Genomic DNA, 18,854 nt, shown 5'->3' with positions numbered 1-18,854 from the left:
ATCCATGGGAACCCCAAAAATCCCGACTGAAATCAATACAGAAACCCCCAAATCCATGGGAACCCCACAAAGTGCTCGGCTGTGCGGATACTGCCAGGGACTGCCTCTGAAAATTGGGAAAAAAATCCATGGGGAACCCCAAAAATCCATAGGAACCCCAAAAATCCGGCCCCAAATCCATGGGGAACCCCAAAAATCCCGACTAAAATTGATACAGAAATCCCAAAATCCATGGGAACCCCACAGAGTGCTCAGCAGTGCGGATACTGCCAGGGACTGCCTCTGAAAATTGGGAAAAATGGGAAAAATGGGGTCAGGGACATCCCAAAAATCCATGGGGAACCCCAAAAATCCCGATTAAAATTGATACAGAAACCCCCAAATCCATGGGAACCCCACAAAGTGCTCAGCAGTGCAGATACTGCCTGGGACTGCCTCTGGAATGGGGAAAAAAATTAATGGGGAACCCCAAAACCATCCCAAAATCCACAGGGAACCCCAAAAATCCCGATTAAAATTGATACAGAAACCCCCAAATCCATGGGGAACCCCAAAAATCCCAACTGAAATTGATACAGAAACCCCCAAATCCATGGGGAACCCCAAAAATCCCAACTGAAATTGATACAGAAACCCCCAAATCCATGGGGACCCCAAAAATCCACAGGGAACCCCAAAAATCCAGCCCCAAATCCATGGGAACCCCAAAAATCCCGATTAAAATCGATACAGAAATCCCAAAATCCATGGGGACCCCAAAAATCCACAGGGAACCCCAAAAATCCAGCCCCAAATCCATGGGGAACCCCAAAAATCCCAATTAAAATTGATACAGAAACCCCCAAATCCATGGGAACCCCACAGAGTGCTCGGCTGTGCGGATACTGCCTGGGACTGCCTCTGGAAATTGGGAAAAAAATTAATGGGGAATCCCAAAACCATCCCAAAATCCATGGGGAACCCCAAAAATCCTGATTAAAATCGATACAGAAACCCCCAAATCCATGGGAACCCTAAAAATCCAGCCCCAAATCCATGGGAACCCCACAAAGTGCTCGGCTGTGCGGATACTGCCTGGGACTGCCTCTGGAAATTGGGAAAAAAATCCATGGGGAACCCCAAAACCATCCCAAAATCCACAGGGAACCCCAAAAATCCGGATTAAAATCGATACAGAAACCCCAAAATCCATGGGAACCCCACAGAGTGTTCAGCTGTACGGATACTGCCTGGGACTGCCTCTGGAAATTGGGAAAAATGGGAAAAATGTACCCAAAAATCCATGGGGAACCCCAAAAATCCCAATTAAAATCGATACAGAAACCCCAAAATCCCTGGAGAACCCCAAAAATCCAGCCCCAAATCCCTGGGGAACCCCAAAATCCAGCCCCAAATCCCTGGGGAACCCCAAAATCCAGCCCCATATCCATGGGAACCCCAAAAATCCCAATTAAAATCGATACAGAAATCCCAAAATCCATGGGAACCCCAAAAATCCACAGGGAACCCCAAAATTCCAGCCCCAAATCCATGGGAACCCCAAAAATCCCGACTGAAATCGATACAGAAACCCCAAAATCCACAGGGAACCCAAAAACCCTACCCCAAAATCCACAGGGAACCCCAAAAATCCAGCCCCAAATCCATGGGGAACCCCAAAAATCCGGCCCCTAATCCATGGGAACCCCCAAAATCCCAATTAAAATCAATACAGAAACCCCAAATCCATGGGGAACCCCAAAATCCCTGAGGGTTCCCTCAGCCCCAGCAGATCCCAGACCCCAAAAAATCTTCTTGGGACTTTTGGGCTGAATTTTGGGGGGAAATCCTGAGAATTCTGGGGTGAATTTTGAGGTTTTTTCCAGAAGATCCCATCAGATCCCAGCAGATCCCAGTGGATCCCAGACCCCAAAAAATCTCCCTGGGACTTTTGGGCTGAATTTTGGGGGGAAATCCTGAGAATTCTGGGGTGAATTTTGAGAGTTTTTTGGGTTTCCTGGATCCCATCGGATCCCAGTGGATCCTGATGGATCCCAGACCCCAAAAAATCTTCCTGGGACTTTTGGGTTGAATTTTGGGGGGAAATCCTGAGAATTCTGGGGTGAATTTTGAGGGGTTTTGGGGCTCTCTTGACCCCAGCAGATCCCAGAGGACCCCAGTGGATCCCAGTAGATCCCAGTGGATCCCAGACCCCAAAAAATCTCCCTGAGCCTTTTGGGCTGAATTTTGGGGGGAAATCCTGAGAATTCTGAGGTGAATTCTGAGGGGTTTTGGGGTTCTCTTGACCCCACTGGATCCCATCAGATCCCAGTGGATCCCAGACCACACACACACACAAATTTTTCTGTGACTTTAGGGAAATCCTGAGAATTCTGGGGTGACTTTTTAGGGGTTTTGGGTTCCCTTGACCCCACTGGATCCCAGCAGATCCCAGTGGATCCCATCAGATCCCAAAATGTTTCCCTAGGCTGAATTTGGGGGAAATCCTGAGAATTCTGGGGTGAATTTTGAGGGGTTTTGGGGCTCTCTCCACCCCAGTAGATCCCACCAGATCCCAAACAATTCCCCCCCAAATTTTTCTGTGACTTTGGGAGAATCCTGAGAATTTTGGGGTGAATTTTTAGGGATTTTGGGGTTCCCTTGACCCCAGCAGATCCCAGCGGATCCCAGAGGACCCCAGTGGATCCCAGCAGATCCCAGTGGATCCCAGGCCCCAAAAAATCTCCCTGAGACTTTTGGGCTGAATTTTGGGGGGAAATCCTGAGAACTCTGGGGTGACTTTTGAGGGGTTTTTGGGTTTCCCTGGACCCCAGCAGATCCCAGCAGATCCTGATGGATCCCAGACCCCAAAAAATCTCCCTGAGACTTTTGGGTTGAATTTTGGGGGGGAATCCTGAGAATTCTGGGGTGAATTTTTAGGGATTTTGGGGTTCCCTTGACCCCACTGGATCCCAGCAGATCCCAGTGGGTCCCAGACACCTCCCCCCCAAAATTTTCAGTAACTTTGGGGGAATTCTGAGAACTTTGGGGTGAATTTAGAGGGGCTTTGGGGTTCTCTTGACCCCACTGGATCCCATCAGATCCCAGAGGACCCCAGTGGATCCCAGCCACCTCCACTTCAAATTTTTCTGTGACTTTGGGGGAATCCTGAGAGCTCTGGGGTGAATTCTGAGGGGTTTTTTGGGGTTCCCTGGACCCCAGCAGATCCCAGCAGATCCCAGTTGATCCCAGTGGATCCCACCCTGCAGGATCTCGTCGGGCAGGACGGGATTCCCCAGGAACAGGTCGGAGTCGCGGGCGGCGCCGGCCTCGCGCAGCCCCTGCACCAGGCGCCGGTACTCGTCCGCCAGGCGCCGCGAATCCGTCTCCTTGATCCTGAAATGGATCCCAAAAATGATCCCTGGGATCCCAAAAGTCCCAAAATCCATCCCTGGGATCCTAAAAACCCCAAAATCCACCCACAGCCCCTGCACCAGGCACCAGGAATCCGTGTCCTTGATCCTGAAATGGATCCCAAAATCATCCCTGGGATCCTAAAAACCCCAAAATCCATCCCTGGGATCCTAAAAACCCCAAAATCCATCCTTGGGATCCCAAAAAACCCCAATATCCATCCCTGGGATCCTAAAATCCACCCCACAGCCCCTGCACCAGGCGCTGGAATCTGTGTCCTTGATCCTGAAATGGATCCCAAATCCATCCCTGGGTCCTAAAAATCCCAAAATCATCCCTGGGACCCCAGAAATGATCCCTGAGACCCCAAAAATGATCCCTGAGACCCCAAAAATGATCCCTGAGACCCAAAATCCATCCCTGGGACCCCAAAAATGATCCCTGAAACCCAAAATCCATCCCTGGGATCCCCCCAAACCCCAAATCCATCCCTGGGAACCCCAAACCCACCCCCTGATCCCAAACCCCACCCCTGGGACCCCAAAATCCCACCCAGGGACCCCCTCAAGGAACCCCCAAACCCTTTTAGGAACCCCTCCAAGTCCCCCTGAGCACGCCAAAAATCCCTTTTAGAACCCCCCAAACGCCTTCTGGAACCCTCAAACCTGTCTTGGAACCCCCAAATTCCCCCCTAAGCACCCCAAATTCCCCTTTTAGAACCCCAAAACTCCTCTGAGCACCCCAAAAATCTCTTTTAGAACCCCAAAAATCCCTTTTAGGATCCCCCAAAATCCCCCCTGACCTCTGGACCGAGCTCTGCAGCGCGGCCACGTTGGCCTGGCAGCGCTTGAGTGACCCTGAGCACCCCAAATTCCCCCTGAGCACCCCAAAAATCCCTTTTAGAACCCCAAAATCCCCTTTTAGAACCCCAAAAATCCCTTTCAGAACCCCAAAAATCCCTTTTAGACCCCCCTGACCTCTGGACCGTGCTCTGCAGCGTGGCCACGTTGGCCTGGCAGTGATTGAGTGACCCTGAGCACCCCAAATTCCCCTTTTAGAACCCCAAAACTCCTCTGAGCACCCCAAAAATCCCTTTTAGAATCCCCCAAACCCCTTTTAGGACCCCCCAAAATCCCCCCTGACCTCTGGACCGAGCTCTGCAGCGCGGCCACGTTGGCCTGGCAGTGGTTGAGTGACCCTGAGCACCCCAAATTCACCCTGAACACCCCAAATTCCCCTTTTAGAACCCCAAAACCCCTTTTAGCACCCCCCAAACCCCTTTTAGAACCCCAAAACTCCTTTTAGAATCCCTCAAACCCCTTTTAGGACCCCCCAAATTCCCCCCTGACCTCTGGACCGAGCTCTGCAGTGCGGCCACGTTGGTCTGGCAGTGGTTGAGTGACCCTGAGCACCCCAAATTCCCCTTTTAGAACCCCAAAACTCCTCTGAGCACCCCAAAATCCCCTTTTGGAACCCAAAAAATCCCTTTTAGAATCCCAAAAATCCCTTTAGGACCCCCCAAATTCCCCCCAGACCTCTGGACCGTGCTCTGCAGCGTGGCCACGTTGGCCTGGCACCGATCCAGCATCCGGCGCGTGATGGTCACTCCCATGGCCTCGATGCAGACGTTATCTGGGGACGGTTTGGGGACACAAATCGGGGTTCAGGGACCCCCCAAAGCCGGGTCTGGGGGCTCAGGGGGGCTCAGGGGGTCTCAGGGGTTCGGGGCTCACCGATGTTGTGAGCTTCATCGAACACAACCACCGAGGAGCGCGCCAGCTCCGCCGACACCAGCCCGGCGATCTTGGGGTCCAGCAGATAATGGTAGCTGTACACCACCACGTTGGCGTGGGCCAGCTGAAATTTGGGGGGGTTTGGGGTCACCCAGGGTGGTTTTGGGGTTCCTCAGGAGGGTTTAGGGGGGTTTCAGGGCAGTTTTGGGGTGCCCCAGGATGATCTTGGGGTCCAGCAGGTAATGGTAGCTGTACACCACCACGTTGGCGTGGGCCAGCTGAAATTTGGGGGGGCTTAGAGGGGTTTTGGGGTCACCCAGAAAGATTTTAGGGTCACCCAGGGGGGATTTGGGGTCACTCAGGGGGTTTTAGGGGGATTTCAGGGCAGTTTTGGGGTTCCCCAGGAGGTTTTAGGGGGATTTTAGGGCAGTTTTGGGTTCTCCAGAGTAGTTTTGGGATCCACTGGGGTGGGTTTTGGGATTCCTCAGGTGGGTTTTGGGATTCCTCAGGTGGTTTTGGGGTTCCCCAGGGGGTATTTGGGGTCACTCATGGGGTTTTAGGGGGGTTTCAGGGCAGTTTTGGGGTCCAGCAGGTAATGGTAACTGAAATTTGGGGGGGTTCAGGGGGATTTGGGGATCCCCAGAGGGGTTTTAGGGTCACCCAGGGCAGTTTTGGGGATCCCCAGGGCAGTTTTGGGGGGATTTTAGGGCAGTTTTGGGGTCCCCAGAGGAGTTTTGGGATCCCCTGGGGTGGGTTTGGGGTTCCTCAGGAGGGTTTGGGGTCACCCAGGGCAGTTTTGGGGTTCCCCAGGAGGTTTTAGGGGGGTTTCAGAGCAGTTTTGGGGTCCCCAGAGGAGTTTTGGGATCCCCAAGGATGGGTTTGGGGTTCCCCAGGGCAGTTTTGGGATCCCCAGGGGTGATTCTGGGATTCCCCAGAGGGGTTTTGGGGTCACTCATGGGGTTTTAGGGGGGTTTCAGGGCAGTTTTGGGGTTCCCCAGGGTGATTTTGGGGTCCAGCAGGTAATGGTAGCTGTACACCACCACGTTGGCGTGGGCCAGCTGAAATTTGGGGGGGCTTAGAGGGGTTTTGGGGTCACCCAGAGGGATTTTGGGGTTCCTCAGGGGGGTTTTGGGGTCATCCAGGAGGTTTTAGGGGGATTTCAGAGCAGTTTTGGGGTCTCCAGAGGAGTTTTGGGATCCCCAAGGATGGGTTTGGGGTTCCTCAGGAGGGTTTGGGGTGACCTAGGGAGGTTTTGGGGTCCCCCAGGGGGTTTTGGGATTCCCCAGAGTGGTTTGGGGGGGTTTAAGGTGATTTTAGGGTTCCCCAGGGGGATTTGAGAGGATTTTAGGGCGGTTTTGGGGTCCCCAGAGGAGTTTTGGGATCCCCAGGGTGGGTTTTGGGATTCCTCAGGAGGATTTGGGGTCACCCAGAGGGGTTTTGGGGTCACCCAGGGGGGTTTTGGGGTCACCCAGGGCAGTTTTGGGGATCCCGAGGAGGTTTTAGGGGGATTTCAGGTCAGTTTTGGGGTGCCCCAGGGGGTTTTAGGGGGATTTTTGGGCAGTTTTGGGGTCTCCAAAGGAGTTTTGGGATCCCCAGGGGTGGGTTTTGGAATTCCTCAGGTGGGTTTTGGGATTCCTCAGGTGGTTTTGGGGTCACCCAGGGGGTTTTAGGGGGGTTTCAGGGCAGTTTTGGGGGGCTTAGAGGGGTTTTGGGGTTCCCCAGGGGGGATTTGGGGTCACCCAGGGGGAATTTGAGGTTCCTCAAGAGGGTTTAGGGGGGTTTCAGGTCAGTTTTGGGGTTCCCCAGGGGGTTTTAGGGGGATTTCAGGGTGGTTTTGGGGTCCCCAGAGGAGTTTTGAGGTCCCCAGGGGTGGGTTTTGGGATTCCTCAGGTGGTTTTGGGGTCACCCAGGGTGGGCTGGCGATTCCCCAGAGTGGTTTGGGGGGGTTTAAGGTGATTTTAGGGCTCCCCAGGGGGTTTTGAGAGGATTTCAGGGCAGTTTTGGGATCCCCAGAGGAGTTTTGGGATCCCCAGAGGTGGGTTTGGGGTTCCCCAGAGGGATTTTGGGGTTTCTCAGGAGGGTTTGGGGTCACCCAGAGGGATTTTGGGGTTCCCCAGGGGGGTTTTGGGGATCCCCAGGAGGTTTTAGGGAGATTTCAGGGCAGTTTTGGGGTGCCCCAGGAGGTTTTAGGGTGATTTTAGGGTGGTTTTGGGGTCTCCAGAGGAGTTTTGGGATCCCCAAGGGTGGGTTTGGGGTTCCTCAGGAGGGTTTAGGGTTTTCCAGAGGGATTTTGGGGTTCCCCAGGAGATGTTTTTGGGGCATTACTGAGGCCCTGGCCAGGAAACAGGGGCAGCACAAGATTTAGGGATATTTTAGGATAATTCAGGATGTTTTAAGCTATTTTAATGATATTTTGGGATACTTTTGGGGTATTTTTGGGGCATTACCGAGCTCCTGGCCAGGAAACAGGGGCAGCAGGGAGTTTAAGGATATTTCAGGATATTTTAGGATATTTTAGGGATACTTTAAGGATATTTTTGAGCAGTTTTACCGAGGCTGTGACCAGGAAATAGGAACAGCAGGTGGTTTAGGAATATTTCAGAATATTTTAGGATATTTTAGGGATACTTTAGAATATTTTAAGAATATTTAGGGATACTTTAAGGATATTTTTGGATGCTTTACCAATGTCCTGGCCAGGAAATAGGGGCAGCAGAGGATTTAGGGACATTTCAGGATATTTCAGGATATTTTAGGGATACTTTAGAATATTTTAAGAATATTTTAGGGATACTTTAAGGATATTTTTTGGGTGTTTTACCGAGCTCCTGGCCAGGAAATAGGGGCAGCAAAGAGTTTAGGAATATTTCAGAATATTTTAAGATACTTTAGGGATATTTTAGGATATTTTTTGGATATTTTTAGGGAGTTTTACCAAGCTCCTGACCAGGAAATAGGGGCAGCAGTGAGTTCAGGGATATTTTAGGATATTTCAGGATATTTTGAGATACTTTAAGGATATTTTTGGGTGTTTTACCGAGGCCCTGGCCTGGAAATAGGGGCAGCAGTGAGTTTAAGGATATTTCAGGATATTTAAGGATATTTAAGGATATTTTAAGAATATTTTAGGATACTTTAAGGATATTTTTAGGATATTTTTAGGCTGTTTTACCGAGGCTCTGGCCACGAAATACGGGCAGCAGTGAGTTTAGGGATATTTCAGGATATTTTAGGATATTTTTGGATATTTTTGAGCAGTTTTACCGAGGCCCTGGCCAGGAAATAGGGGCAGCAGGGGGTTCAGGGATATTTTAGGATATTTTAGGATATTTTAGGGATAACTCAGGATATTTCAGGATATTTTTAGGATATTTTTGGGAGTTTTACCGAGGCCCTGGCCAGGAATTAGGTGCAGCAGAGGGGTTAGGGATATTTAAGGATATTTCAGGATATTTTAGGGATACTTTAAGGATATTTTTGGATGTTTTACCGAGGCCCTGGCCAGGAAATAGGGGCAGCAGGGGATTTAAGGATAACTCAGAATATGTCAGGATATTTTAAGGATATTTTGGGATACTTTAGGGTTATTTTTGGGGCATTACCGAGGCCCTGGCCAGGAAATAGGGGCAGCAGAGAGTTTAGGGATATTTTAGGATATTTTAGGATATTTCAAGGATATTTTTGGGATATTTTTAGGATATTTTTGGATGTTTTACCGAGGCTCTGGCCAGGAAATAGGGGCAGCAGGGGATTTAGGGATATTTCAGGATATTTCAGGATATTTCAGGATATTTTAGGGATACTTTAGAATATTTTTGGGATATTTTTGGGGTGTCTTACCAAGGCCTTGGCTAGGAAATAGGGTCAGCAGAGGATTTAGAGATATTTCAGGATATTTCAGGATATTTTAGGGATACTTTAGGATTATTTTTGGGAGTTTTACCGAGGCTCTGGCCAGGAAATAGGGGCAGCAGGGGATTTAGGGATATTTCAGAATATTTTAAGATATTTTAGGAATACTTCAGGATATTTTAAGAATATTTTGGGATACTTTAGGGTTATTTTTAGATGTTGTACCGAGGCTCTGACCAGGAAATAGAGGCAGCACGTCAGGTAGTTTAGAGATATTTCAGGATATTTTAAAATATTTTAGGATATTTCAAGATACTTTAAGGATATTTTTTTGGGTGTTTTACCAAGGTCCTGGCCAGGAAATAGGGGCAGCAGTGAGTTTAGGGATATTTTAGGATATTTTAGAGATACTTTAGAATATTTTTAGGATATTTTTGAGCAGTTTTACCGAGGCTCTGGTCAAGAAATAGGGGTAGCAGGGGATCTAGGGATAACTCAGGATATTTTAGGATATTTTAAGGATAACTCAGGATATTTTAGGATATTTTTAGGATATTTTTGAGCAGTTTTACCGAGCTCCTGGCCAGGAAATAGGGGCAGCAGAGGGTTTAGGGATATTTAGGGATATTTAAGGATATTTTAAGGATATTTCAGGATACTTTAGCATTATTTTTGGATGTTTTACCGAGCTCTGGCCAGGAAATAGGGGCAGCAAAAAATTTAGAGATACTTCAGGAATATTTTATGATATTTTAAGATACTTTAAGAATATTTTGGGATATTTTTAGGATGTTTTTTAGATGTTTTTTGGATGTTTTACCGAGCTCCTGGCCAGGAAATAGGAGCAGCAGAGGGTTTAAGGATATTTCAGGATATTTTATGATATTTTAAGATACTTTAAGGATATTTCAAGATTATTTTTGAGTGTTTTACCGAGCTCCTGGCCAGGAAATAGGGGCAGCAGCCGCGCTGCCTCCCCAGCGCCCGCAGATCGTCCAGGTTGTGAACCCCGAAGGGGAGGGGGCTCTGCCGGCCCCGGGCCTCGAACTCCTGGGGGGACACAAATGGGGCTGGGGTCACCAAAATGGGTGAGAACAGCCCAAAATGGGGCTGGGGGTTCCAAAAAATGGGGCTGGGGTCACCAAAAATGGGGCTGGGGTCACCAAAAATGAATAAAACCAACCCAAAATGGGGCTGGGGTCACCAAAAATAGATAAAAACAGCCCAAAATGGGGCTGGGGGTTCCAAAAAATGGGCCTGGGGTCACCAAAAATGGGGCTGGGGTCACCAAAAATGGGGCTGGGGTCAGCAAAATGGGCCTGGGGTCACCAAAAATGGGGCTGGGGTCACCAAAAATGGGGCTGGGGTCAGCAAAAATGGGGCTGGGGTCACCAAAAAATGAATAAAACCAGCCCAAAATGGGGCTGGGAGTTCCAAAAAATAAATAAAAACAGCCCAAAATGGGGCTGGGGTCACCAAAAATGGGGCTGGGGTCAGCAAAAAATGGGGCTGGGGTCAGCAAAAAATGGGGCTGGGGTCACTAAAAAATGGGGCTGGGGTCACCAAAATGGGTAAAAACATCCCAAAGTGGGGCTGGGGTCAGCAAAAATAAATAAAAACAACCCAAAATGCGGCTGGGGTCACCAAAATGGGGCTGGGGGTTCCAAAAAATGGGTAAAAACAGCCCAAAATGGGGTTGGGGTCACCGAAATGGGGCTGGGGTCACCAAAAAATGGGGCTGGGGTCAGCAAAAATGGGGCTGGGGTCACCAAAATGGGGCTGGGGTCAGCAAAATGGGGCTGGGGTCAGCAAAAATGGGGTTGGGGGTTCCAAAATGGGGCTGGGGTCAGCAAAAAATGGGGCTGGGGGTTCCAAAATGGGGCTGGGGGTTCCAAAATGGGGCTGGGGTCACCAAAAATGGGGCAGAGGTCACTAAAAAATGGGGCTGGGGTCACTAAAAAATGGGGCTGGGGGTTCCAAAATGGGATTGGGGTCACCAAAAATGGGGCTGGGGTCACCAAAAATGGGTGAAAACAACCCAAAATGGGGCTGGGGTCACCAAAAATGGGACTGGGGTCACCAAAAATGGGGCTGGGGGTTCTAAAAAATGGGGCTGGGGTCACCAAAAAATGGGTAAAACCAGCCCAAAATGGGGTTGGGAGTTCCAAAAAATAAATAAAAACAGCCCAAAATGGGGCTGGGGTCCCAAAATGAAGCAGTGCCCCAATGCAGGGTCCCAGGGAATCCGTTTGGGATCCCCCTGGGACCCTCCAGGACCCCCCAGATCCCCCTCAGATCCCCCCTGGGACCCCCAAGATCCCCCCCAGATCCCTCTGAGATCCCTCAAGATCCCTCTGGGACCTTTTGGGACCACCCAGATCCCCCTGGGACCCCCCAGATCCCTTCAGGACCCCCCAGATCCCCCTGGATCCCCCCCCAGATCCCCCAGAACCCCCTGGGACCCTTCAGGACCCCCCAGATCCCCCCTGGGACCCCCAAGATCCCCCCCAGATCCCTCTGAGACCCCTCAGGATCCCCCTGGGACCCTTCAAGAGCCCCCAGATCCCTTTGGGATCCCCCCACATCCCTTCAGGACTCCCCAGATCCCCCTAGACCCCCCCGATCCCCCTGGATCCCCCCAGATCCCTTCAGGACCCCCCCAGATCCCCCTGGATCCCCCCAGATCCCTTCAGGACCCCCCAGATCCCTTCAGGATCCCCCCAGATCCCTTCAGGATCCCCCCAGATCCCTTTTGGGACCCCCCAGACCTGGAAGAAGGCGCAGGTGTCCCGGGGTCCCTCGGGGGGGTCCCGCAGGTACGAGGCCGTCAGGGCCAGGCAGCGGCTGTCGACCTCCTTCCCGAAACGGAGCGCGGAGACCTGGGGAGGAGATCTGCTGGGATCCACTGGGATCTACTGGGATCTGCCTGGATCCAGTGGGGCCTGCTGAGACCCACCCACAGCCCTGGGACCCCCCTGTGATCTCTCTCCTTCCAAAAATAGAGCACAGAGACCCAGGCAGGGGGAGATCCAGTGGGATCTACTGGGATCTGCTGGGACCTGTCTAAATCCACCCACAGCTCTGGGACCCCCCTGTGATCTCTCTCCTTCCTGAAATGGAGCACAGAGACCTGGGGTGTGTGTGTGTGTGAGATCAACTGGGATCTGCTGGGATCCACTGGGATCTGCCTGGATCCATTGGAGCCTGCTGAGACCCACCCACAGCCCTGGGACCCCCCTGTGATCTCCCTCCTTCCTGAAATGGAGCGCAGACACCTGGGGAGGGAGGGATCCACTGGGATCTACTGGGATCTGCTGAGACCCACTGGGATCTGCTGGGATCCAGCCACAGCCTTGGGATCCTCCCTCAACCTCCCCAGGATCCTCCCTCAATCCTGAGACAAAGCACTGAAACCTGCCTGGGGATTGAATGGGATCTGCTGGGATCCCTGGCACCCCTCAGATCCCCCCAGATCCCCAGGGATCCCCCCCCAGATCCCAGATCTGACCTTGGGGTGCACACATAACTTCTTGAGGAGCTCAGCACCAGGAACAGCAGAAGCTCCCCCAGGATCCCTGGGATCTCTGACACTCCCCCAGGATCCCTGGGATCCCTAACACCCCCTAGATCCCCCCAGACCCATCCAGGATCCCCTCACACCCCCCAGATCCATTCAGGATCCCCCCAGATCCATGCAGGATCCCCTCAAACCCCCAGATCCCAGGTCTGACCTCGGGGTGCACACAGAGGTTCTTGCAGGAGTTCAGCACCAGGAACAGCAGAGACTCCCCCAGGATCCCTGGGATCCCTGACACCCCCCAGGATCTCTGACACCCCCCAGATCCCCAGGGATCCCCCCAGATCCATCCAGGATCCCCTCAGATCCCCCAGATCCCCAGGGATCCCCTCAGATCTCACCTCGGGGTGCACGCAGAGTTTCTTGCAGGAGCTCAGCGCCAGCGCCAGGAAGGGCAGAGGCTCCCCCAGGATCCCTGGGATCTCTGACACCCCCCAGGATCCCCAGGGATCCCCAGGGATCCCCCCAGATCCCGTCTCTCACCTCGGGGTGCACGCAGAGGTTCTTTCGGGAGCTCAGTACCAGGAAGAGCAGAGGCTCCCCCAGGATCCCTGAGATCCCTGACACCCCTCAGACCCATCCAGGATCCCCCCAGATCCCCCCAGGGATCCCCCCAGATCCCCATGGATCCCCTCAGATCTCACCTCAGGGTGCATGCAGAGATTCTTGCAGGAGCTCAGCACCAGGAAGAGCAAAGGCTCCCCCAGCATCCCTGGGATCTCTGACACCCCTCAGACCCCCTCAAACCCATCCAGGATCCCCCCCAGATCCATCCAGGATCCCCTCAGACCACCAGGGATCCCCCCAGATCCCCATGGATCCCCTCAGACCTCACCTCGGGGTGCACACAGAGGTTCTTGCAGGAGTTCAGCACCAGGAAGGGTAGAGGTTCCCCCAGGATTCCTGGGATCTCTGACACCCCTCAGACCCCCCCAGACCCATCCAGGATCCCCTCAGACCCCCCAGATCCCTAGGGATCCCCAGGGATCCCCATGGATCCCCTCAGATCTCACCTCAGGGTGCACGCAGAGATTTTTTCGGGAGCTCAGCGCCAGCGCCAGGAAGGGCAGAGGCTCCCCCAGGATCCCTGGGATCCCTGACACCCCCCAGGATCCCTGACACCCCCCAGGATCCCTGACACCCCCCAGACCCCCAGGGATCCCCCCAGATCCCCAGGGATCCCAGATCTCACCTCAGGGTGCACGCAGAGGTTTTTTCGGGAGCTCAGCGCCAGCGCCAGGAAGGGCAGAGGCTCCCCCAGGATCCCTGGGATCCCTGACACCCCCTCAGGATCCCTGACACGCCTCAGATCCCCTCAAACCCATCCAGGATCCCCCCAGATCCCCCAGATCCCCAGGGATCCCCCCAGATCCATCCAGGATCCCCCCAGACCCCCAGGGATCCCCCCAGATCCCCAGGGATCCCCTCAGATCTCACCTCGGGGTGCACGCAGAGGTTCTTGCAGGAGCTCAGCACCAGGAAGAGCAAAGGCTCCCCCAGGATCCCTGACACCCCTCAGACCCATCCAGGATCCCCTCAGATCCCTATGGATCCCCTCAGATCTCACCTCAGGGTGCACGCAGAGGTTCTTTCGGGAGCTCAGCGCCAGCGCCAGGAAGGGCAGAGGCTCCCCCAGGTCCCGCTCGTAGCAATCCAGGAGCTTCCGCAGCTCCTCCACCACCTGGGGAGGGATCCCGGGGATCTGGGGATCTGAGGGGATCCACCCGAGGGATCCAGCCCTGAGGGATCCCCCCAACCCCCTGAGGGATCCCCAGATCCCCCCCACACCAATCCAGGAGCTTCCACAGCTCCTCCACCACCTGGGGAGGGATCCCGGGATCTGAGGGGATCCACCCAAGGGATCCAGCCCTGAGGGATCCCCCCACAGCCCTGAGGGATCCCCCATACCTCCCCAAACAATCCAGGAGCTTCCGCAGCTCCTCCACCACCTGGGGAGGGATCCCAGGGATCTGAGGGGATCCACCCGAGGCATCCAGCCCTGAGGGATCCCCCACAGCCCTGAGAGATCCACCTGAGGGATCCAACCCTGAGGGATCCCCCCAAACCCCTGAGGGATCCACCCATCCCCTCCACACCAATCCAGGAGTTTCCACAGCTCCTCCACCACCTGGGGAGGGATCTGGGGATCTGAGGGGATCCACCCGAGGGATCCAGCCCTGAGGGATCCCCCCCAGCCCTGAGGGATCCCCAGATCCCCCCCACACCAATCCAGGAGCTTCCGCAGCTCCTCCACCACCTGGGGAGGGATCCCAGGGATCTGAGGGGATCCACCTGAGGGATCCAGCCCTGAGGGATCCACCCAAACCCCTGAGGGATCCACCCACAGCCCTGAGGGATCCCTCCATAGCCCTGAGGAATCCCCCCATCCCCCCCACACGAATCCAGGAGCTTCCACAGCTCCTCCACCACCTGGGGAGGGATCCCGGGGATCTGAGGGGATCCACCCTGAGGGATCCACCCCTGAGGGATCCCCCCAAACCCCTCAGTTTCCCCCCATCCCTCCCCCAACAATCCAGGAGCTTCCGCAGCTCCTCCACCACCTGGGGAGCGATCTGGGGATCAGCAGGGATCCACCCTGAGGGATCCAGCCCTGAGGGATCCCCCCACAGCCCTGAGGGATCAACCTGAGGGATCCAGCCCTGAGGGATCCCCCCACAGCCCTCAGGGATCCCAGATCCCCCCCCACACCAATCCAGAAGCTTCCACAGCTCCTCCACCACCTGGGGAGGGATCCCAGGATCTGAGGGGATCCACCCGAGGGATCCAGCCCTGAGGGATCCCCCCACAGCCCTGAGGGATCCACCCACAGCCCTGAGGGATCCCCAGATCCCCCCCACACCAATCCAGGAGCTTCTGCAGCTCCTCCACCACCTGGGGAGGGATCAGGGGATCTGAGGGGATCCACCTGAGGGATCCAGCCCTCAGGGATCCACCCATAGCCCTGAGGGATCCCCCCATCCCCCCCACACCAATCCAGGAGCTTCTGCAGCTCCTCCACCACCTGGGGAGGGATCTGGGGATCAGCAGGGATCCACCTGAGGGATCCACCCCTGAGGGATCCCCCCCAACCCCTGAGGGATCCCCCACAGCCCTGAGGGATGCCCAGATCCCCCCCCCAACAATCCAGGAGCTTCCACAGCTCCCCCACCACCTGGGGAGGGATCAGCAGGGATCTACCCTGAGGGATCCACCCGAGGGATCCAGCCCTGAGGGATCCCCCACAGTCCTGAGAGATCCACCTGAGGGATCCAGCCCTGAGGGATCCCCCCAAACCCCTGAGGGATCCCCAGATCCCCCCCACACCAATCCAGGAGCTTCCACAGCTCCTCCACTACCTGGGGAGGGACCAGCAGGGATCCACCCTGAGGGATCCACCCCTGAGGGATCCCCCCATCCCTCACCTTCTCGATCTCGGGCACGGTGCGGGAGCAGTAGATCAGCTTGGACACGTCCAGGGGGTGAGCCTGGGGAGAAAACAGGATCTGATCTGATCTGATCCACTGGGATCTAATGGGATCCCCTGGGGCCACCTGGGACCCACCAGAACCTTCTGGGATCCACTGGGACTGCTCAGGATCCACCAGGACCACCCCCAGAGCCACCAGAACCTTCAGGGACCCACTGGGATCCCCCCAGAACCCCTCAGGATCCCCCAGAACCCTCTGGAACCCCCCCAGGATCCCTCAGGACCCCCAAAACCCCTCAAGATCCCCCCCAGATCCCCTGGGATCCCCCGGGATCCGCTCACCCGCTGGTAGGCGACGATCAAGGCCAGCAGCGACACCGTCTTGCCGGTCCCCGACGGCATCTCCAGCACCCCGTGGCCCTGGGGGGGAAGGGGGGGGTCCCAGATCCCTCAGGATCCCCTCAGGATCCCCTCAGGATCCCAGTGGATCCCTCAGGATCCCCCCCCCAGATCCCACCTTGGCGTCCAGCGTGCGCTTGAGCTCCAGCATGTAGGAGAACTGCTCGGGGTAGATGAACTCGTAGGGGAACAGCACCAGGAGCCCGTCCACGTTCAGCCTGGGGAGAGCCAAGGGATCTGCTGGGATCTGCTGGGGATCCCGAGGGATCTGGGGGGGATCTGGGGGGATTTTGGGGGGATTTTGGGGGGATTCTGGGGGATTTTGGGGCTTGGGAGAGCTGGGACAGCACCAGGAGCTGCTCCATGCTCAGCCTGGGGAGAGCCCAGGGATCTGCTGGGATCTGCTGGGATCTGCTGGGGATCCCGAGGGATCTGGGGGGATCTGGGGGGATTTTGGGGGGATTCTGGGGGGGATTTGGGGCTTGGGAGGGTTGGGACAGCACCAGGAGCTGCTCCATGCTCAGCCTGGGGAGAGCAAAGGGATCTGCTGGGATCTGTTGGGGATCTGGAGGGATCTGGGGGGATTCTGGGGAATTTTGGGGGGTCCCGGGGGTCTCGCAGCTCCTGACACCCCCAAGATCGAGCAGGGGGTGTTTGGTCCCCTCAGCTGCCCAAACTGGGCTGGACTGGGATGAACTGGGAGCGCTGGATTGAACCGGACCGGCAGCACCGCGGTAAAAACCCAAAAAATCCCAAAAAAACCCCAAAAAACCCAAAAACCCCAAAAACCCCAAAATCCAGCCCGGCACCGCCGAACTGAGCCCTAGTTCATCCCGGAACCCCTCAAAATCCCACAAATAGCCACAAAATCCCCTCAAAATCCCTTCAAAATGTGGGAAATTCCCACAGAATTCCCTAAAAATCCCACAAATCCCAAAAAAATCCCCTCAAATCCCCGCTTTTCCCCCCGCTCACTTCATGGCTCCCGCTGCTGCCGCGCGCCGCCGCCGAGCCCCGCCCCCTTCCCGCCTCGAGCGCTCTGATTGGTCAGAGAACAGCCTGCCGCGTTCGGCCATTGGCTGAGAGAGCTGCCAATCAAAAGGGGAGGAAAGCGGCTCCCAGGCATGCGCAATCGAGGGCCGAGCAATCGATCGGCAGGCAGCATCAATCGAGTGCCGAGCAATCGATCGCCAGGCATCACGAGTCGAGCGCCGAATCATCGATCTGAAGGCATTAGCAGTCGATTGCCGAATCATCGATCGGCAGGCATCATCGATCGCCAGGCATCACCAGTCGAGCGCCGAGCAATCGATCAACAGGCATTAGCAATCGAGTGCCGAGTCATCGATCACCAGGCATCACGAGTAGAGCGCCGAATCATCGATCGGCAGGCATTAGCAGTCAAGCGCCGAATCATCGATCGGCAGGCATTAGCAGTCGATTGCCGAGCAATCGATCGGCAGGCATTAGCAGTCGATTGCCGAGCCATCAATTGGCAGGCATTAGCAGTCGATTGCCGAGCAATTGATCGGCAGGCATTAGCAGTCGATCGCCGAGCAATCGTTCGACAGGCATCAGCAATCGAGTGCCGAGTCATCGATCGACAGGCATTAGCAGTTGAGTGCCGAATCATCGATCGGCAGGTATCACCAGTCGAGCGCCGAGCAATCGATCGGCAGGCATTAGCAGTCAATTGCCGAGCAATCGATCGGCAGGCATTAGCGATCGAGCGCCGAGCAATCGAGCGGCAGTCATTAGCAGTCGAGTGCCGATGAATCGATCGGCAGGCATTAGCAGTCGATATCTGAATCATCGATCGACAGGCATTAGCAGTCGATCGCGGAATCATCGACCGGCAGGCATTAGCAATCGATCGCCGAGCAATCGATCGGCAGGCATTAGCAATCGATCGCCGAACAATCGATCGGCAGGCATTAGCAATCGATCGCCGATTACTCGATCGGCAGGCATTAGCAATCGATCGCCGATTACTCGATCGGCAGGCATTAGCAATCGATTGCCGAATCATCGATCGGCAGGCATTAGCGGTCGATCGCCGAATTGTCGATCGGCAGGCATTAGCAATCGATTGCCGAGCGATCGATCGACAGGCACTACTAATCGATCCCAGAGTGATTGATTGGCAGGCATTAGTGATCGATCAGGAGGGTGGTTGCTCAGGTGTTCTTTGGGGATCCCCAGCGGGATTTTGGGGTTCCCTGGGGGAATTTTAGGGGGATTTTCGGGCGCCCAGAGGAATTCTGGGTGCCCCAGAGGTTTTGAAGGGATTTTTTGGGGACATTTTGGGACATTTTGGGACATTTTGGGGCTGTCAAACCTTTGGGCGGATCCAATGGTGAATTTCCCCACAAATTCCCAAAAAAAGGCAAAAAGAGAACCAAAAAAAAAAATCTCATTTATTTTATTTATTTTGTACCGCTCAACATCCCCCCACAGGGGGAGGGGCTTCCCC

The 18,854-nt window shown here is 54.6% G+C and overlaps 1 protein-coding gene across 1 annotated transcript; it reads right to left on the bottom strand.

Annotated features, from left to right (window-relative positions):
• Positions 1–63: 63 nt before the first annotated feature.
• Positions 64–17,392, bottom strand: LOC117011550 (general transcription and DNA repair factor IIH helicase subunit XPD-like; the record flags this gene model as incomplete). Its single annotated transcript, XM_033086972.1, has 11 exons — positions 17,357–17,392; positions 16,500–16,599; positions 16,325–16,402; positions 15,978–16,040; positions 14,123–14,236; positions 11,747–11,857; positions 9,912–10,028; positions 5,127–5,250; positions 4,929–5,025; positions 3,242–3,375; positions 64–106 (listed from the first exon to the last, which is right to left on the bottom strand). Coding segments are annotated over exons 1-11 (986 nt in total), but the record flags the coding sequence as incomplete, so codon positions are not given.
• Between the last annotated feature and the right edge of the window lie 1,462 nt (positions 17,393–18,854).

This window comes from Catharus ustulatus, unplaced genomic scaffold, assembly GCF_009819885.2.
Source record: "Catharus ustulatus isolate bCatUst1 unplaced genomic scaffold, bCatUst1.pri.v2 scaffold_89_arrow_ctg1, whole genome shotgun sequence".
Classification (NCBI taxonomy): Eukaryota; Metazoa; Chordata; class Aves; order Passeriformes; family Turdidae; genus Catharus; species Catharus ustulatus.
The sequence above is the reverse complement of the archived record's forward strand: the minus strand, read 5'-3'. Positions and strand labels throughout refer to the sequence as shown.